Source organism: Typopeltis vanoorti, chromosome 11, assembly GCF_054136105.1.
Source record: "Typopeltis vanoorti isolate ZY-2024b chromosome 11, IOZ_Tvanoo_1.0, whole genome shotgun sequence".
NCBI lineage: Eukaryota > Metazoa > Arthropoda > Arachnida > Uropygi > Thelyphonidae > Typopeltis > Typopeltis vanoorti.
In genome coordinates, this window is record NC_143559.1 from 89725802 (window position 1) to 89748847 (window position 23046).

Below are 23046 nucleotides of genomic sequence, written 5' to 3' on the forward strand. Positions count from 1 at the left end.
ATCGGACGTAGTGGTGTGTCTGCTTTGTGTATTTTTAGCAGGCCATAAATTCTGGGCGTGCGGGCATAATAAGGTATTAGTTTTTTTGTTGTTTCTTCCAGCCATGTGTTAATGGATTTAATTAATTTAATTTACCAGTATAGAGTGCAAGAGCATGTATCTTGGTTCCCTATACACAAGTATCCTTCTGATGATGACCTCAATAGTAATTAGTAAAATAATCATTTCAACACGTGTGTTTTGTGTCCCTAAATTCATAAATATGAAATTATTAATTACATGAACATCTCAATGGAATCTGAAGACTTATCACAGGAAGTGCACACTATGCCTATCATACCTCTCCTTAAACTCATTCGTCAACTTGACACAACCACTTTCTCTGGCAACCCATTCTACTTATTATATTCTCCAAGCATAAAATCTAGTTCTTACACCTTTCTTAATTACAGTCTTAAAACTTACAGCTTCTCTCCCATCCACTCATGTATTGAAAAATGAAATTGAAAGATTTCATTATCGTCTACTCTGTAAAGCCCATTTAGTGACTTATATGTTTCTGTCATATTCTCTCTCTCTCTTTTCTGCTAGACTTAACCCACAAACCTTAAGTCTATTCTTTTGAGGAAAACACCATAAACCGGTCACCATTTTGGTCACTTTCCTGTGAATCCACTCCACCACATCTAGAAACCTAGATGACCAAATTTATACTCAGTAGTCCAAATATAGTCATATGCCTTAAAAAGAATAAAACCTTTCTTATCACTGCTTGCCATTGTACCCACTTTTGAGCTGTGTATGCTGAGCAAACCTTATCAGTTTCTTGCAGTTCCATATGTGAAATGTATAGCTTGAATTTTATTTTTTTTATTTTTATTTATTTTTTTTTTCATCCAAAGTGCTTGACCTTGCATTTGGACACATTGAATTGTAGCTATTATCCTTTGTCCAAATTACTAGTCTATTTAGATCATCCTGCAGGATTTCTACATTACTTTTTTTTTAAAATTTTGCTCCCTACTCAGTACAAACTAAACAGTAGGTGTCCGAGAGAGAGAGAGAGAGAGAGAGAGAACTCTGTAACATACCACTGTTCCATGTATCCAGAACCACATTACTTGCCTACAGAAAGAATAATCCAAAATTCCCATTGATCCTGACATGTTCATGGCCAGAGCCATCGTTTTACATGACCATGTGAGGCCACATTGAAGTATTTGATCTTATGGAAAAGCATGGATGACTAGTACTTCCTCGTTTAAATATGATGTGAGCCTTCCAGACTTCATTATGTTCCTTAAATTGAAAGAACCGCTCTGATAAATCCTTAATACCATTGATGGGATGTCTGCTGAAGTGACCTATCAAACACATCTGCAGGGGAGGGGGGGGGAAGGTTGGCCTTATTGCTGTTGTCCAAATTATTGAATCAGATCACTATTTTAATCTTACTTTAGATGAGTGGACCAGTATTGTTGTTCATTCAGATGATGCGGAACATTTTAAATTTAGGATTACTTTGTATATACTGGTAAAATGTTCATCAATTGATATTGTGGAGTGCAAGAAAACTTGGGAATAATTTTGAAAAAAGATGCTGTGGCTATAACAACAGATGGATGCAGAAATTTCAACATGAAAGCTTAGTTAAAAATTTACTCTGCCTTAATCCAATTATTTAGATGCGACTACTAACAAGTAGTCGCATCTAAGTAACACGCGGACCCTGCATAGGAAGCAGGAATAACGCGTAGTGAAAGAAGAGATTTTAAATTGCATTATTTAAAATTTTAAATATTTAAAATTTTAAATATTTAAAAATATATGTTAAAATGTAAATATTTAAAAATAATTTTTATGAGCTATTTATATTAGTTTATATCTGATAATGCTGCTGTTTGATTGGAACTTTAATTTAAAAAATTTAACTGCACCATGGCATCAACTAGCAGTCAGCATTTGTACCCTGCTATTTTGATAACTGTTGCTACAAGTTTTTTTAAGGAAATATCTGAGCTGATTTTAATTGAAATAATGATGGTAGCTCCAAAATGTATGACTTTTAGGATTAATTCATAACTTCAACATAACTTTACTTAACTTATATACTTATATGCGATTAATCTGAGATTTATATCTCAGATGCAGTTTGGCAACATAAATTAACAGTATCACGAGCTTCATTATAATTTTAGTGTTTCCAAGTTGCATGTAAAAGAGACATTTTATACAAATGATTAATTTGAAAAGATCTTTGCAATTAATTATTTTGTTAAATAATATTGATAATTGTAATCAATTAATAGAGGCCCATAAAAAGCAAAATTATATATTGAAATTTATTTTATTTTATTAAAGGACAGGAGCTTTACACATAGGAGATAGGCTATTGGCAATAAATGGTCAAAGTTTACGAGGTAAACCACTGAGTGATGCCATTCTCATGTTACAGAATTCTCGTGATGTTGTGACGCTGAAAGTATCTCGTTCTCCCAGTTTTCGTGGTAAATATAGATATATGTATATATGTTTTTTTTCTATTTTATATATATATATATATATCTTCTTATTTTCTTCTTATTCCTTCCCTCCTCTTTTACCTCACAGTGTTGAGGATTTTTCTACATTTAACCACTACTGTATTGAGGATGAGGTGGTTAGCCCCATGCCTCCCAGTGTGTCCTATGTATGTAGATGCACATATTCACAGGTGAGTTTGCCTGTTCAGGTGGACTAAAAACTCGAGTTTCCAGGTGAAAAAAATCCCCTACCTCCATACAAGACCTGCTAACTTACGTTGCTATTCTTTCAGTGAAAGTAATTCTTAATTCTGGTGTTCCATTTTTGATCTATCATTATAGCTACACCACAGCTTGCTTGCTTTTTTATTCTACTATACATCATTACATAATCTGACATTTCTACAGTTCCCTTTAATTTTTTCTTAATTTCAGTTAATGCTGCTATATTTATCTCTCTTTTTTTTTTTTTTTTTTTTTGTTTTGACTGTTTGATTTTTTTTAGCTAAGTCCTTAACATTCCAAGTAGCGACATTTAATATCTTTATTTTCTCAAACTGTTTGTCCTTATTCTTGCTGCTGCTGTTGTTTTCAGTAAATATGTCCTACCTTTCCTTCTTTCAAGTTTATCTGTAGCTATGCTACAGCCAGCATACCTCTCAGGGTCATTGGTACACACAAGCTCCTTACCATAATAAGGTGGAGATATCATCAAAGAGAATGCTGAGGTATTTTGCTGTTAGCATGACTTAATACAAATGGTCCATCTACTCATCAGAATATCAAATTAATCTTACTATGCTAACCCCTGACCTTTTCTTAACTACTACTCCTTCCAATATACACTTAGTTACCTCTTGATAACTCAGGCCATAACTTCTTCACTGTTTCCTTCAGTTTGGAACACTCTTCACTCAGCCATTTTCAGTCTTGTGTTCTTTAGCATGAAACTGTGCCAAATGGGATGACCTCGTGACTCCTATTCCTTTCTATGGTCTGATTACTATTTCCATTCTCTTGATCCAAGCACCTTTTCCAGTCAAATAACAGAAATAATTCTAACTGGAACAAAGGTCTTCTTCCCATTCCACCAAAAATCACCTGCCACAATCCAAGCCTTTGTTCTCCAGCAAATGGACCAAGGGTTAATGATTTGGTTAGCATTAATGTAAATTTCAAAATGTAATATAAGCTTAAATATGAGCTGTGCATACCACATTAGTCAGCCTAAGAGTGTGAAAAGGTGATTGGCACAGTTGATTTGAATCATCAGCATCCTAACTAGGCAGAGACCTAATGTTCATCATTAGATTTGTATAAATTAAAGACAAACTCAACTTACATGGAAGTAAATTTAATAGATGTAAAATTTTCACCTAAATATCAAAAGTATCCTCAGTATGTTAATAATGGAATACAAAATAAAATGGAATAATAGAATTAGTTTTAAAAAAGCATCACTACAGCATAAATAAGATAGCAGATGGTCAGTAAATTCCTAATTAAAAAATAATTAATATAATAAGATAATCAGGAATTTACAGAAGATTCCTATAATAATAATATTCCACTTAAAGAGAATAACCGAAGGTCATCAGATCTGTTTAAATTTGGGCAGTGCATTTTTTTTTTCTTGTTTTTTTTCCCCCATTAGCTATTTCCTGACCATCTGCTATCTGCTGTCTTACTTAAGTTGTAGTGACGTTTATTATAAAATTAATTTTTTATTGCATTTTATTTTGTTGTGCTCCATTGTTAACATACTGAAGATGTCTTTGATACTTAGGCAAACATTTTAAATTGATTCAATTTACTTCCATGTAAGTTTGAGTTTCCATCTTTAATTTATACAAAGCAACAGCTTATGTACCCAACATCTATCATTAGGTCTCTGTCTAGTCAGGATGCTGACTTGTTCACAGCAGATGTGTCAATCCTTTCCCTTAGGCTGACTAATGCAGACTAGTCCTTCATTGCTTGTGTCCCTTTTTTGTAACTGTAAACTGAAGTTTTCAGGTTGTTTTTTTAATAGTACAAACTGCATATATTTCATTTACAATGTAGATTTTCTCTCTAAATTCACTACAAAGAATCGTGTGCTATAACAAGCTACTTCTCTAATTCCCAACCAAAGCCATTCCTCTTTTAGTCTTTCCACAGAAAGAAATCAAAAAGTCATGAATGACCAGACATTTTATTATGTTAAAATTTGTGTTTCAGCATAGTCAGCTATCCTATTAAATTATTTCCATTTTTTGCATTCTGTTGCATCTATGCTGCAACACAGAAACAAGCCGTCCAGCAATTCCAAAAGTGATAAATATAAGTCATCAACCCATCTTCCAGTTTCTCTCATTTCAGTTCTTTCAAACATTTTGAAATTTGAAAGAAGCTATATAACAATAATAGGAGTATATATACTTCAGAAGGAAAACTAGAAGATGGTGAATGTGGTTATTTAGAAAAGCTGATGAGACACAATAAAAATAATTATTTAATTATTGCAGGAGATTTTAATACTAGAGTAGGAAACCAAAGTGTGCTACAGATTGTCAGAAGATATGGAAAACAACATTTAAACCAAGATAGAAATAAATTGAGACATTTCTCCTCATTTCATGATTTAAAAATCACACACACACACACACACACACACACATTTAGGAGGTGGGAAATATCCATAAATATACATGGAGTACCAGTTGGCTATGATGATTAATAGGCTGTATAATCATTAACAAAATGCTATTTTCACAAGTCAGCAATGTAATAAGATGAAAATCACAAAACCATAAGAATCTAATATTAAAAAAATAAATTTAGGAAAAAACTACAAAACTTACCTACTCCATGAGAATAATGTTAAAAATCTGTATAAAAACCAATTGACTAAGTACTCATCTTAAATTCCTGTTTTTCCTAGCATAAATGAAGAATGAATAAACATAAGTAAATAAATAAAACAGCAGAAGAGGTTCTTGACAAAAACAAAGATCAGAAGAAAAACAGAATTTGGAATGATGAAATTGCAACACTAGAACAAAATCACAGGAGCTTACAGAACTAAAAGAAATACAGTAAAAATCTCGATTTAACTGACTCCGATTCAACAGACTTCGGATTAAATGGACATAATTTGACAAATAAATACAGATAATGAAATAATTAAGAAAAATAAATAAATAATACAATGGTTAATCGGAAGTGATCGGCAGTGTTTATAAATTGCATCTTCGGATACATTTGCATATATTCATGATATTTCGTGCGTACTCGTAATAGTTCGCAAACGTGCATCTGCTTTGGTTCTGTAGCATTGCTAGTGCAAAACACGTGATGTTTGCCTGTTGTCTAATCCAGCTCAAGGAATGCCTGGTTTACAAGGGATATTTTTTCCGACTGGTTTTTCAATCACTTCATACCTGAAGTGCAAAACAACCAAGAAGAGGTCCTGAAAATCTGTCATGAAGATGTAAAAGCTGTTTTACTTATTGATAATGCATCAGCCCATCCTAATGCTGAGAAGTTGGTTAGTAGGAATGTAAGAATAAAATGTATCTTCCTTCCTCCAAACACCACATCTATAATACAGCCTATAGACCAGGGAATCATTGTTGCCTGCAAGAGGTTGTATAAGAAGAAGTTTCTTGGAGAACGAAAACGATCCCAAAGAAGATACAAGAGGAGCCAGGACACTTCAAAATTTGTATGCACATAACATCAAGTCCATCATCTTTAATTTTGTTGCCGCTTGGAAGGAGATAAAAATTATAACATTGACTAATGGCTGGACCAAGTTACTGAACGGGAGTTTAAATAGATTACGATTTCACTTATTTTGAAACTCTGATTTCTGCGAAACTTTGATGCAGGCTGGTGATAATGTCAGTGAGAATGACATTGAACAATGGCTAGACATCGACGAGGGCAACCCAGGCTACCAAATTCTCAGCCAGGAAGAGATTGCTGAAGACGTTTTATGGGGCGATCAGGAGGTTGACAATAAGGAAGAAGAAGAAGAAGTGGTTCCAGCTGGTCCGAAACTATCAGTAGTTAGAGAACACATGGACGACATCATCTCGTTCATAGGCGCTTCTTCAGATTCAGAGATGATTGCTTATTACGAACATTTTCGGAAATTTCAATTGATAATTATTAAGAAACAGCACAAAAGTGGAAAGCACCTGAAACGTGATGCTTTTTCAAACGCAATCCTCAGTAAAATGGTATTTACATAAAAATGTTCTCATTAAAATACATTAATACTGTACCACTGAAAGTGTTTTATTTTCAATATTAAGATGCGTGATTTTACGGACAACCCTTAGCCCCTAATAGTCCATTAAATCGAGAGTTTACTGTGTTGCTAAAAAAAGATTGTAAGAAAAGCTCACCAAGATTCTTGGGATAGATATATTAGTAACATCAAAAAGGATTTACATGGCCATTAAAACATCACTTATAAATTAATGAAACATTTGAAGAAATCAGAAAAGGTGTAGCAAAAATTTCAGGAATCTCAAAGAAAGAATAGATGCAACATTACAAACAACTATGGTACAGTCTATTCCTTAGTAAAGAAAGAAATAGAACATGTAAATAATACAAATTGATTTATTAGAGATGGTGGAATTGGAAGAAGCTTTTGAACAACAAAAAAATAGAAAAGCAGCAGAAACAGATGGAATTTTAATTAAGTACAGTTATACCCCTTTTAACCTCCCTCCAGCCAAGGTAGATGAAATAGTGAGACCAAATTGCACTTCTTATCCATGTTATTCAATGGATGTTACAGAATTGTATCCGGATTCTGAAGCTGGACACAATTATGTCTATAGATAGCTGGACATCTATAGACATTATGGTCGTTTGGGGGGGGGGAGGGTTAAAGTAAGATTCCTGAATCTTTTAAATAGTTGTTGGATTACCTGCATATACTCCAAGAATGAAAAAAGACTAAAATAATTTCAGTTTTTAAGAAGGGAGATAGAAGTTTATGTGAAAATTACAGAGGTATTAGCTTATCTCATTAAATATTGAATGTGAATTATATAGTAAGATTTAAATAAAAGACTTGCCGCTGTTGCTGATAGTTTGTTATTAGAAAAGCAGACTGGATTTAGGAAGGATTGAGTTACATTGATGATGTATTTGCACTAAAATTAATCTTTGAAAGAAGACAATTTAATTTATACACTCACCTGGCATTAAAATTTGAAAAAGCCTTTCACCAAGTTAATAGACAAAAATTATGTAAATTAATAGAAGACTGAGGCTATCCAAAATAGTTATTAAATGCAACTAAGAGCCTATATAACAGTACAACTGCAGTCATAAATATTAATGAATACATATCAAAAGAAATAGAAATCTAATCAGGGAGTCCTGCTGATTAGTTTCAGTTTCTTCTTCTGGGATGTAGCCTTTCTCCTACTTTATTTAATATATATATATATATATATATATATATATATATATATATAGGGTGCTTAAGGGTCAAAGCTATATAAATGAGAGGAAACCTCCACATAGCCTTTAAAGGAATGCGGAGAACTGACCAAGGCTTCTGACCTAATGTCCAGTCCTTACCTTCTGGTGGTGCGCCCTGTTGGGTATCTAACTGGATACTGAACGGACGAGGATGGGCTGGCAATTTGGGATTTAGCCGACCAAATTGTATTCTTATTGGTTAAACCAAAATACAAAATGATGATACAACATGACAAAATTTCATGTCACCTGGGGTGTCGCCCAGTTAAACAAGACCCCCATTGTTTTTGCTAAGGCACCAGGGCGAACAGCGAAAAGTCAGCTACTGGAACACATCTGAAAACACACCCGAACTCAACATCACCAGAGTTGAAGATCGGCACTATCAATATAAGAAGCCTGAATGGCAAAGAAATGGAGCTAGCTGAGGAATTAGATAAGTACCAGATCGACATAATAGGGGTGACTGAAACAAAAAAGACAAAAACTGGTGAGATCTTTCTGAGTAATAAATACAAAATGTTATATTCAGGCAATGACAATCAAGGAAAAGAAGAAGTAGCCATAGTATTCAACACAAAATAAGAGGCTAATCTTCTTGAATGGCAGTCAGTCTCAAGTAGAGTAATGTGGGCAAATGTGAGAATGGGGAACTGGACAATGAGACTTATTTGTATATATGGCCCCACAGAAGGTTCTACTAAGGTAGAAGTGGAGGAATTTTTTGAGGCTTTAGAAAAATCAACTGACACAGTGAAAAAGGAAGAGTTGGTCCTTGTTGGGGATCTAAATAGCAGAGTAGGAAATGATTGTCAGACATACAAAAATATATTGGGAAAATTTGGAGAAAAGAGCAAAGCTAATAATAATGGCAAATACCTGTTGGATTTCTGCTCAGGACATGGACTGGTTATTACTAACACCATGTTCCAACATAAAAATGTGCACAAATTCACATGGAGCGAAGAGGCAAGGAATAAGAAAAGTCTCATTGACTTTGTTATTGTTGATAATGGTGTTTTCTCTGTACACTCTGGTGACCTGCACCAGAGTGTACAGAGGATTTGAAATTTGAAGTGATCACTATTTAATCTTGAGCAGAATATAATTGAATTTCATATTGAAAAGAATAACATGTAAGAAAGTTTTAAAGCGAATGGAAGTTGAGCAGCTAATACTGTAGACTAAAATACACAAAGATTATTGAAGAAAAAATGAAAGAGTTTGAGAACAGGAATCAAACCTTGGAGATTCAGTGGCAAACTCTGAAGAAAACATTCATTGATTCTGCCAGAGAAGCATGTGGTGAGGTTGTCTGCAAGGATAAAAAAAATCAGAACTCTCTGGTGGACACAGGGAGTTAAAGAGGCAGTGAAGGAAAAGAAGAAAGCATATCAAAAGTTCCTATCAAATAAGTCTGCTTGTTCTCTTAGAGAATGCAGAAACAAATGTAAGAAAACTAAACACTTTGTAAAACTAACTAAACAAAATTCATGGGAGGACTTTGGCAAGAACATAGAAAATCAATATCAAGAAGGTGGCAAAATATTTTGGAGGTTGTTGAAGATGCTTAGGAATGGAGGAAAGAGTTCTGTAAAAGGAGTTAGAGATGATAAAGGTGACACGAAAACGGGAGAAAAAGATATCCTTGAAGTATGGGGTAATTACTTTCAAAAACTGCTAAATGAAACAAGCAGTGATGACAGCAGAGTGGTAAAAAACACTGACCAGGCATGTAGTCAGGAATACATATCCATAGTTGAAGTAGAAAAAGCCATCAAAGGCTTGAAATGCGGAAAGGCAGCAGGAGTAGATGATATTCAACCAGAAATGCTGAAGTATGGTGGTTTAAAAGTCTTACAGTGGCTTCTGCAAACCTGGACAGAGGGACAAATTCCCGATGATTGGAGTAGAGTTCAAATAGTACCCATATACAAAAAGGGAAATAAAACTGAATGTGAGAATTAAGATGTATTTCCCTGCTGAGTGTTCCTGGCAAGATTTATGCAAGTATACTTGAGAAACGGTTGAGAAGAATTGTGGAAGAAAAGCTTGGTGAAGAACAAATTGGATTCAAGCCAAATAGAGGCTCTCAGGATCAGATCTTCACTTTACGACAGATAGTTGAGAAAGCATGGGAATATAACAAAGATCTATATTTAAGTTTTGTCGATCTGGAAAAGGCTTATGACACGGAGCCAAGAGAGAGAGAGAGAATCTATTGAATATGCTACAGTTATATGGTGTCAATGATGCATTATATCAAGCAATACTTAATCTTTATTTAAGTTGTAAATCAGTAGTTAGAATTGAAGGAAGTGCAGGAAGATGGTTTAATGTTAAATCTGGTGTGAGACAAGGATGTACATTATCCCCTCTGTTATTCATTATTTATATGGATCTCATTATGAAGCAAAGTAGTATTAAACAAGATATCAAAATTGGAGATGTTAATGTCAGCTTTTTGCTTTATGCGGACGATGTCATACTTCTAAATAAATCCACTACAAGTCTGCAAGATTCCCTGACTAAATTGAGTAACTGTTGTAGTAGATATGGTATGAAGGTCAGCAATAAAAAGACAAAGACAATGAAAATAGGCAGAATTATTGAAAATGTCAACTGTGTTTTGAATGGAGAACCTGTGGAAGTAAAACATTTCACCTACTTAGGCACGATTTTTACTGAAGATGGTAAATTAAATATGGAAATAGACAACAGAATCAACAAAACTGGTATGGTAGGAAGTCAATTGAATAAATTCGTATGGAATAAGATAAAAATTAGTCGGATCACTAAATTAACTGTATACAAGATAGTGTTCAAACCAGTTTTAACTTATGGATCTGAGAGCTGGGTCAGAAGTAAAAGACTTGACCTAAACTAGAAACCGCAGATATGAGAGTCCTGAGAAAGATTAGAGGCATGAACAGATGGCATCGATGGCAATATCATATTAAAAACGAGAATATTAGGAAAGAACTTGACATTGTCAGCATCCAGGAATGCGTTAGCAGAGCTAATTTCAGGTGGTATGGTCACTTAAATAGAATGGGCGAGGAAAGATTAGCAAAACAAGCGTTCTCTGCCAGGTTGTCAGGAAAACGACCCAGAGGAAGAGCAAGATATAGGTGGATTGATACGGTACACAGTGCCTTAGATGATAGAAATATAAGATCTGATAATGTTGGAATCTTTACAAGTAACAGAGTGATTATGAGAAAAATTGTAGATAGGAAGTTAGTAATGATGTAAATTTTTCATGTAGTACTATTATATCCTGTACACTCCTTTAGGGTACATGGCAGGAATTTGATGATGATGATATCTATGGGTGGGTGACCTAATAAGAAAGCAGAAATCTTTAGTAAATCCACGATTAAACATCAATCAACATACAACAGTAAACGCAATATTTTTTGGAATGATCAAGTAATCATACAAAAATTAAAAGATAAACTTCATAGATCAGTTGACAGCAACTAACTAGGCAATGCAATTTACGAATTTTAGGGGTAAAAAGTCCATACAAACTAAAGTAGTAATTGTGAATCAAACTCTAGAACAAGTAACACATTGTCAGTTTAGGATGTGGTATAACATTTGATATAGATCTTCTTCTATTACCTACATAGATAATGTAGGTAATAATTTGAAAAGATTAATTTTATAATCATTGTCCTTTCTTTATCCATACATTCAGTTTATGTAAATCATTTTGCAGGATATCTTCATTACCTGTTGCCCTTCCCAGTTTTGCATTGTCATCAAACAACTTGATACACCCCCCTTAAATTATTCCCTATATCATTGATTAACAAATGAAAGAGTAGTAGCCCTAGTACAGAGCCTTTGAGGGCACTTCACTAGTCATCCTCATTTTCTTTGATTTCACTCTACCATATACTGCTCTCAGATATCTGTTGGTTGGCCATCCCCATCCATGCCATTAGCTTCATATCCATTTCCACCCACATACGTGATAGTTTTCCATGTGATAATTCTGCTGCAGAGTCCAGCTGTACCATTGTGTCACCATTTCCTTTATCCAGTTTTGTTGCTACTCTGTTATAAAATGTGAATAAATTACTAAGACCCTTTTACAAAGCTGTGCTGCCCACTGTAGAATATTACATTCCTATCTAACCATTCCTGAAAATTACCTTTAATCAAATCTTTCAATACTTTAATAACCATTCCTGAGATTGGTCAATTGGTCTGTAATTTGCTACTTGTCTTGAATCTGTTAAAACTTGAATGAAGATATTTCAATAAGAACTATCTCATTCGGTATTTAACAAGTTTAAAACACAAAGGGAATATGCTTGTATCTAGGTAAAAATTTGAATAACTTAAAAATCTGTAAAGTAACGTATTTTGATAAGTATGTATATATGAAATTACTACCTAACTTTGTATATTTTTGAAATGGAAGAAAGGTTTTGTAAATTATGTGTATCCAAGTAGTAATACAAGTTCAAAGTTTGCGAGCCAGACACCGGGATTAGTGAAATAACTTAAAGCAGTCGTGTATGCACGTTGCGTGTGCGCAGGGTTCTCGGAAGACGCTACAGGAGAAGGCAAGACCCGCACGCAGAAGAATTCAGTACCGTGTGGAAATATGTGATGCAAAAAGGGTGCCATTAGGGGTAGATATATAAGAGCTGGGACCACCCAGCAAAAGCTCTCTCTTGCTGTTGATCTCTTTCTCTAGCTCTTGTTCTCTTGTTCTTGCTCTCGGGTTCGACATTGGCACCCATCATTCAAGAGTTGCCACCTGAGTCATTCACGATGATGAGCAGATGAAAGGTTCGATGTAGCGGTGTACAGACGGAGAAGTAGCGGCCAGGTAGTGAGCTAAATGAGTGCAGTTTCGTCAGTGTGACGAGAAAGCCTGCATAAGCTGATCGATGTGCAGTACCATGTGGACCAACCTAGGCTGAACTATTCCCATCTACACCAGAGAGGAAAGATCGTTATACCGAGATCCAAGCCAGGCCCAGGAGAATCAACAGTCCGGACAAAGAGTTAATATATTGAAGACAAGAAATTAAAGGTTGAGAGAAAAGGCTGATGAAATCACGGATCTGGTAAAGTACAAACCTTTAGTTATTTTTGTATGGAAAGAAGAAGCGTTGTGTGTTAGAGAACAAGGACACTCATTAATAGAACTCTAGTTAATTTATAGGCAGGTCTGTAATATATATTCAAAAGGATGAATGTTTCAGATCTAGCAATGTGTTTCAGTGTATGTTGTGAATGTTAATTAAGTTTGATGTGTTGTAGCATAACCATAAGCACAGATAATTAATCTAACGCCTGAAAGAAATTGTAGATAAAGGAATTGAAAGGGCAAACCACTAAAGTTTGATAGTAATGTGTCTTGATAAGGTCTTACTGTATAGATTACAGTTTATTACATGTTAATTTCTCTAATCTCGGAATATGTTAGCTTAATTAAGTGTAAATATCTTGCTAAAATGTATAATATGAATTTTCTTAATAAACCCTTGTGCTTTTACCTAATTAATTGCCTGATTTAATGAATCCAATGCACTACTCATAAAAATTCGGACCTAAGCGGAAGTTAATTGTTTAGTTAATACCACGACTGCAAATAAGGTTAAATACAGAGGGTATTGATATTTGGAAACAAGGTATATATATATATATATATATATATATATATATATATATATATATGTAGAATGATTGATCAAGTGCCTGTCTGAGAGTTCACTCCTTGACTGAGAAGTTTTCCAATCTAAGAGCTCTAGGTGGCGCAGTATAAATAAATTTTCCCAGGACCTTAAGAGGAGGTAACTCCGGATTTTTGCAACTAAGGAATTGGCTCTACTCTGAGACAATCCCTTTGTTAATTCGATTCGCGCACGTGACAATCTAAGGGGAAGAAGTACACATAGATCTCTATATAACCATAAATCTATAATAAAAAAAAAAATATAGAACCAAAACAAAATAAAAGAGGTTATAACAAAGCCACCTTTATGTAATGGAACTGTCTTATCCTCTTTCCACTCCTTTTGTTACCTAACCAGTTCTGAGATTTACATTAAACAACTTCATCAGAGGCACCTCCAGTTCTCGTGCACATTCTTGTAGCACACAAGCTGACATACTGTCCAGTCCCGCTGCTGTATTCAGATTGATATTTTTCAATATGTTGAGTACCTCTAGTTCATCTACTTATTTCTTACATCAATAACTATAAAATCTCCACCTGGATGATATACCCTTGGAAAGTGATCACTCAGCAACTCAACTCAGCTGTTCATTCTACTTCTGCCACCCTTGCCAGTGCTTCTTACCATCAGCACTGAATAAAATTATCTTTCCATAATCATTCTCTCTCTCGCTTACTTGCTACATAGCAAAAAAGCTGTTTTGGATTTACTTTAGCATGCTTAACAAATTTTCTCTAATAATCTGATTTAGTCTTCCTTACCATATTACCTTCCTTCCCTTCTTGTTTGTGCTTTGTATTGCACGGAGCATGCTATCTATCTATCTATCTATCCCCCTACTCTGTTTATCATCCTAATCCTTGGTATGGAGTGCAAAACTGCCTCTCTCAAACAATTCCTTACCACTCCCCATGCACTACTGACATTCTTTCCTTGCAGCGTCTTATGTCATGGCACTGCTTCAAGCTGCCACGTAAGTTTGTCATAATTTAGAAATTAGGTAGCCTCAATTATGAAGATCCACTTTTGTAGATCTTCATAAACCCTTTCTTCATGTTGAGCAATCTCTCAGAACAAGAAATGGTCACCTTCTCCAATCAGAGGTAGAGTTGCTACTGTGGTTATGGATGCTATTACCAGATCCATCATCATCAACAACAACCTCCTGATATATACCCTCAAGGGGGTGTACAGGATATGATAGTACATGAAAAATTTACATCATTACTACTTCCTATCTACAATTTTCCTCCAAATCGGTTTACCTGTCAAGACTCCAATATTATCAGATCTTATATTTCTATCTTCTAAGGTAATTATTTTCAGGTAATTATTCCTCAATAACTGTATAAATTTCATTTCCATCTTTTCAGATGTCCTTTCCTCCTTCCAATCTATATCTTGTTAGATCCTGAATGAAGGAATCTTGCAAAGAAATCATTCATTCAGGATTAACATACTAAATATTACTAATTAAAGAGATACCTGCACATCAGCATATAATTATGAAAAATTTCTTTTTATGTGATAATGTGTAGTCCATATGTGCCATATATTGAAATTTATTCCTCTATAACTGAAATGAGAAGCAGAGAATTTTGTGTCAGAATAGTAAGAATTATGTAAGGGAATTGTTAAGTTATTTGTAAGTCCCATTAAGCGGTCTTAGTACATTATGAAACTTCCAGAAAGATAAGTAGTAATCCGGAATAATCGTGTATAATCTGTACGAGCCGAGCGTAGTGATGGAGGCTGTACCTACGTGGAAAGTGACATCAGAACGACTACCTGGAATAGGGTAAACCCAACAGATTAGGGAGAGTGCAGGATCACCCAAGGGACATGAACTGTGAGGTTCGTACGGTAAAAAAACATATCGAATAGAGGGCGCCCGAAAGGGTGAATAAAAGACGATGTGCGCCATATTACAGGGCTATTTTCTTCTTCGGTTCCTGGATTCGAGTTTTAGGGGGATTCGTGAGGGAGCGGTGGGTCGACTACAGTGATGTTGGATGATGAGGGCTATTCTTGAGAACGTTTGAGGATTTCCGAGCGAAGCTGATAGTGTTACGACGGCCTATGCAGAATTGAGTCTTCGAATAAAGTCCCATCGAGGAGAACGGAGAAAATTTTCTGTGGAGCGGTAGACAGCACACCATAGTCGGGAAAAATGATTCAAAGAAAAGTGTAGTGCATCGGCAGGTGCAAAGATGACTGATAACTATACAGTAAGGTAATCCAGATCTACATGAGATGGTGGTATGAAATCAGAAAGGATCCGATAATGTAAAGAATTTCATTCTATGTTAAAAATCGCTTAGAAGAATGAGAATTTTGTGTATACTGTAAACTAAGAACACTAATAGAGAACTTATAAGTGAGAATTTGATTGAATTAGTTAAGACCCCGTGGAACAAACAAGAATTGTTGATAGGCAGTATTTTGATTGAGAATGGCTAGGCTTGACTAATGAAATTTAGAATTAAAATAGATATTGAGGGGTGCTTAAGGGTCAAAGCTGTATAACTGAGAGGAGAACTCCACATAGCCTGAAAAGGAATGCGGAGAACTGAACAGGGCTGCTGACATAATGTCCAATCCTCACCTTCTTGTGGTGCACCCTGTTGGGTATCTACTTGAATACTGAACGAACGAGGATGGGCTAGCAATTTGGGATTTAGCTGACCAAATTGTATTCTTATTGGCTTAAACCAATATACAAAATGATTGTACAACATGACAAAATTTCATGCCGGCTGGGGCATCGCCCAGTTACACAAGGCTCCTGTTATTTTCGCCAGGGAACCAGGGTGAACAGCGAAAAGTCAGCTACTGGAACAAATCTGAAAAAACACCCCAACTCAACATCACCAGAGTTGAAGATCGGTACTATCAACATAAGAAGCCTGAATGGCAAAGAAATTGATCTAGCTGAGGAATTAGATAAGTACCAGATCAACATAATAGGAGTGACTGAAACAAAAAAGACAAAAACTGGTGAGATCTTTCTGAGCAATAAATACAAAATGTTATATTCAGGCAATAACAATCAAGGAAAAGAAGGAGTAGCCATAGTATTTAACACTAAATACGAGGCTAATCTTCTTGAATGGCAGGCAGTCTCAAGTAGAGTGATGTGGGCAAATATCAGAATGGGGAACTGGACAATGAGACTTATTTGTGCCTATGGTCCCACAGAAGGTTCTACTAAAGTAGAAGTGGAGGAATTTTTTGAGGATTTAGAGAAAGCATCTGACACGATGAAAAAGGAAAAGTTGGTCCTTGTTGGAGATCTAAATAGCAGAGTACCACTAATTCCAACTGCATTTTCAGTTTATTATAATCACCTGCTTTATAGTTTCATATAATGCTCTTTCTTACTCAAAACTATTGCATGCATTTGTCGAAACCACATTATCAACTATACTCTAGTTTGCAATTATGATTCTGGTTGGATTCATAACTGTTATCTCGTTTGTTCTTGCACTGCAAGTCTCTTTCATTACATGCTGCTTAAACTAGTTAACCCTCAGTAATTCCGTAAATTCTTCTTCTCTTGTCTTGCATTCTTTCTCCTTCCTCCACTCTTTATCCTCATAGTTAAAATCACCTATAGTAGTTATAGTTCTTGTATCCATGAGGTTTATCTGTGCAGTTCAGTCCTCTTTAAATGATCATCTTCTCTGCCAACACCCAATTGTGTGTTTTGTCTTGTTAATTGATTTTTAAGTGGCACCTGTGTCATAGACTGTATGAAGAAAAAAAAAGTAGAATAAGTAGAAAATGTAGACAAAAGAGTTAGAATAACATTGGTTTCTTAAGCAAAATACAAGCTGTGTGCTAGAGTGATCTCAGCACAGTACATATGAAGCCAATACATATACAAAATAATAATAATAAATAAATAAAATAATTGTTTACAATTAAGAATTTCATATATTGTACTTGAATGACTCTGACCTTCACCTTGTATCTTGCTTATGAAATGCATTGTTGTTGTTCTCCCTTTTTTGAACTGTCAATTATACTTCAGTTATTGATCATACTGAAAATGATCTATAGGTTTCAGATTGAAATATCTGCTTATTTAGATTAGTAATAAATTTTCTTGTTTCTGAAATGTTGAAATATAATTGACTTGTGTCGAAATGTAACCATCCTGCAAGTACAGATGTTTTTGACAGTTAAATTCACTCTATAAATCAGCATGCTTTACACTATTTCTTATACACAGTCTTCTCACTGAATCACTTAACAGTTCTTTCATATATTCTTTTCACATAACTATATAGCCTTGGCCACATCACGAATTTTCACTCAAAAATAAAAAAAGAAATATAGATTTTTCCAAATTCAAAGTACAGTGATGTTTGAAATTCATGCTGATTTGTATGACACTTATGTAACTGTGCTTTGTACATTCCTGTTGATCAGACTGTGAACCATCTTTTCATTCAGACGTTCCATGTCATCTCCAAAACTATGCAGTAATAATAATAAACATGGCTTGTACTGTATTGTCATAAGTATACCAGATCCAAGAAGAAAGAAACACATTCTTTGCTTTATAAATCTAGTATCTTGTGACATTTTTTAAAGCTCAAGTTTAATGTTTAAAGGATAATGCAGTGATATTATTACATTAAAAAACTTGCCTAGTTCAAAGCACGAAAGACTTTCTGCAAATGTTTTCAATGATGAGAAAGCAAATGTTTCTTAAGTTTAATTGCATAAAATTTTATTTTTATAATTTTGGATTATGAGCTTTGAAGAGATAAAACAAGTTTAGAAGAGCTAAAATTTAGAACAAAATTATATGTCTTGATAAAATTTAAAAATTTTCCATTTTATATTGATTGGCTTACCTAAGGTCTAATTGTGTATTTTTCTTTTTTTATGTATATATATATGCGTGTGTGAGAGCAGATGAGAAGAAAGAAGCCAAGCAAGCAGTAAGGGAATTTCATTATATATAGCATAATATCTTTTACAAATTGTGACAAGTTCAATAATAGTTGTATGTAGTTTATATACTATTTTATACTACGAAGTGTATATTCTATTCACAGGCACCACCTAACGATAAGTGGTGCCTGTAAATAAGTTACGTTAAATTTGTGCTCCCACAAAAAATACTTGTAGTTGCAAGTGCAAAATAATCAGTAAACGGAAAATTAACAGGGTACTAAGGTGCCAATTACTTCTGCATAACTTGTAAGTACCCGTAGTCCTCCAAATCAGTTATTTTTACAATTAAAAAAAAAAACAGCCACATGAAAGTGCCCGCTGCCTACTGTGCAAAGTAAAGATGGCAGCAACAAAGGCCAACAATGAAAGATTACCTTGAGTCCCGTCAGTGTAGTGCCACAGATCGCCAACAAACCGAATGGCAATACGAAGTGCCACAGCTGTGAATCTGAAGTTACTGAAAAAAAAAAAGGATGTTGTGCGATTTCTGTTGCCACTGGCTACATACTTCCTGTGCAAAAATAGATGAATCTGTGCACAAGCTTTTTATCAACCTCAACCAGCCTTTCTTCTGTTCGATGTGCCTTCCTTCCATAAAACAGCTAGTGAACTTAGGCAAACGAGTTGAAAACCTGGAACAACACCTTAATACTATGATCAATACTTTCTCTTTCAAAATCTGAAAGTTGGAAACTAGGCTCAAGATACTTGACGACCATCACCTGATCGCAATTGCACCCGTACCTGCTAATGAACTCTGCGACCTAATTGCATCAATGGTACACGAGTCGCTTGAGACTGTAAACACGGGACCCAATGCCGTGATTCTGAATTCTCCGATGGAAAATGTAAATCTTTAAAAGAAGATGTTAGCAAATTAGCAGGAGAATGCAACTTTTGATCCCAGAAAAATCATCAAATACCATCATTTCAGACCCATAAACAAAAGAAAGGATGGAACGAACCTTCCACTTCTCGTGAAAGTGACCTGTGACACACTGACAAACACATTCAAATTAATAACGGTGATAAATAACAAGCTAGAAGACAGTTGCCCCAAATCATACGTACATGCTCGGCTTGATTTAACTTTTGCCCAGAGGGAACTGAACCCAGCTCCAAAGACAACTACAAGAAAAACGTCAAAATGGAGACAAAGTTGGATCATAGACTACAAACAAACCAAACTTGTGCAAAAGTGACTCCACTAGTAGCCACCAAGGAGACCATTATGCAGGCACTGCATAGGAAACGTGCAAGACCCTTGTGGTCAAATCCATACCTCACAGAACCTTGCATATCCACTTCACCAACATTCGTGGCCCTAACTCCAATCTTAGTAGTGTCCACTACAATTTACAGTCTACCAAACCCACCTACTCTTTTTAAAGAAACTCAAACTCACCTTCCCCAACACTATCCATGTCAACCTTCTAAACTATACACTATTTCACTCCTTTTGACCCAAGTGTGGCATATGTACATATATCTGCTCTGACATACCTGCCAGAGAGAGAGAGAGAGCACCTAACCTAAAATCTTCCAACTTTGACCTTCTTTGGTTGAAAATATCCCTCCCCCACTCAGTCAAATTCATCTGCTGTCTCTAACGCTCTCCTAATACCACCAACCACTCCGAGCTCTTTAATTTCCTCTCCTTAAAAGTTGATTTTCTCCACTTCCTCTCCTAACAGTGAAATTATTCTCCTAGGTGATTTTAATGTCCATAACACCAACTGGCTTTCCTCTTCCAGTTGTACAGATCCTGCAGGCAGAGATGCTGAAACATTTACCATCACTAACGACCTTATACAAATTTTTCACAAGCCAACCAGAATACCAGATAACCCAAACCACTTCACAAATACCCTAAATCTCTTCCTTCCTTACCAATGACCCTTCCAAATATGCAGTGAATGTAGTGAACCCCCTAGGTAATTCTGACCACAACCTAGTGCTCGTCTCCTTCCATATGCAACAACACTTACACAGTCACTCCCACACAAGAGTAGTTTGGCATTATAACAATAACAGTGCCAAATGGGACAGCCTCCGAGACTACTATGCTTCATTCCCATGATTGGACTATTGTTTCCGGGCTTCCGATCCAAACACATGCACCGAACATATCACCAAAGTAATCCTCACTGGCATGAAAACATACATTCCCCACACTTCTCTGAACTGCCATCCCCTGGTTCTCCAAACAGTGTGCCAAGGCTGTGCAAATGAAAAATCAGGCATACCACAACTGGCTCGAATCAAGAACTCCATCTTCCTGAAATGCCTATACTGAAGCCCGAAACAGATGCAAGAAAATTATCAATGCTTCCAAAACGGAATTTGAACGGGCAAAAAACATAGGAAGCTTGCAACCTGTCCAAACGGCAGCCATGTCTTTTGGTCTCTAGCCAAAGCAATTGGTTATAACTTTTGCCCTAAACTATTCCCACCCTCTGTCATACCTAGATGGCTCAATTGCAGCATCACCCACAGAGAAAGCTAATCTCCTGGCTACACACTTTGCCTCCAATGAATGCATAACTGACAATGGCATATGCCCTTCAGTTATTCCAACTGGCCAACATACAATGCCCCCTGTATCTTTTTGCCAGAAAGAGATCATAAACCTGTTTAAATTAGACACAAAAAAAGTCTCCTGGCCCTGATGGCATTCCTCCAATTGATCTGAAGGTCTGTGCACCAGAACTGACTTCTATCCTATGCCATCTATATATATCCCAAAGTGTGGAAATTGGCCTATATTCAACCCATTCCTAAAAAGGGTGACAAATCGCTGCCATCTAATTACTGCCCTATCTCACTCACCTCAGTCCTATCTAAAGTGATGGAGAAAAAATTCTCAACTTATACTCTACCTTGAAGGTACCCAGCTATTAAGTGATCACCAGTACGGATTCCGTCGATGCCGATCAACTGGTGATCTGCTCTCATATATTACCCATCTCTGGACAAATGCCATGGAGAAATTTGGCAAATCCCAAGTGGTTGCACTTGATATCTCTAAAGCCTTTGACCAGGTTTGGCACAAAGGCTAACTAAGCAAACTCTGATCATTTGGACTCTCAGGACTTCTGCAGATGGATTGCCAGCTTTCTGTCTGGACGCACACTATGTGTGATGGTAGACAGCTCCCTATTGTCTCAATATCCAACTAATGCTAGGGTCCCACAAGGCTCAGTTCTCTCACCGACCCTCTTTCTGTATATCAATGACCTACTTCAGTTGACCTCCAACCCAATACACAGTTTTGCAGATGACAACACATTGCACTCCTCCCTTTCATTTGATAAACCTTACCCTACACAATTCACTTCAACCCACAGAACATCAACGAACCTTAATTCTGACCTCCAATGGGGCCCAGATAGCCTTGTCAACTTCAACGCTACTAAAACCCAGTTCTGTCTTATTTCTCACAAAAAAGAACCATTTTCCCCCAATATTATTTTTGATAACACTCAAATTCCCAGACAAGATGAGATTTCTCTTCTCGGAATTACCCTGACATCAGGCCTCTCCTGACATAAACACATCACAACCATTGCATCCTCAGCTTCCAAAAAACTAGGATTTCTCTTCCGCTTAAGACGTTACTTCACCTTTAAACAGCTGCTAACCTTATACAAATCACAAATCCACCCAGCTATCGAATACTGTTCTGATATTTGCAGTGGGGCTCCTAAAAGCTTCCTCAAAATGCTTGATTCAATACAGAGGAGAGCAATTAGACTGATAAATGACCCATCTCTTACCAACTCACTCCCCTCACTTTTGCATAGACATTTGGTCTCTGCAATTTGTATATTCTAAATATTTCCATGGGAAATGTTCATCTGAAACATAATCAATAATCCCCCCCCCCCACTGTGTACTAAGCTCATTGGAATACATATAGCTGCCACCCAACATCCTTTCACAGTACACCTTAAAACCCACATAACAAGTTTCTTTTCGTCCTCCTTCACCCTTGCTACTGCTGTACTATGGAACAGTCTTTCCCCTGACGTATTTTCTAAGGAATACAATATACTTACTTTTAAATCGAATGTCAACAAGTTTCTCCTTTCCCAACTCACTACCCATATACTGAACTAAAGTAATATAGATTGATAAGCAATCGTGTATGGATCCAACATAAAAAAAAAATACTACAGTTTAAATTATAACTTATAACCTAGAAACAATTTGGTGACTATATGGAAAGAATAGAACTTTGTTGCATATTTTACAATGGCCCTTTCCAGGCTGATAGTTCTAGTTTGTAACCACTTATGTTGAGATTACATGTTGTGGCCGCCAGTATTATATTATTTTATAAATCTTGTTATTAGTAATTA

At 35.7% G+C, this 23046-nt stretch overlaps 1 protein-coding gene across 1 annotated transcript in view; it reads left to right on the forward strand.

Annotated features, from left to right (window-relative positions):
• Positions 1-23046, forward strand: part of LOC150101837 (glutamate receptor-interacting protein 1-like) — a 369473-nt gene that overhangs the window by 304582 nt on the left and 41845 nt on the right. The window contains exons 15-16 of the mRNA XM_090400065.1: positions 2362-2507; positions 18644-18669. Coding sequence (XP_090256191.1) covers positions 2362-2507; positions 18644-18669 — 172 coding nt within the window. The remainder of the gene's footprint in view (positions 1-2361; positions 2508-18643; positions 18670-23046) is intronic.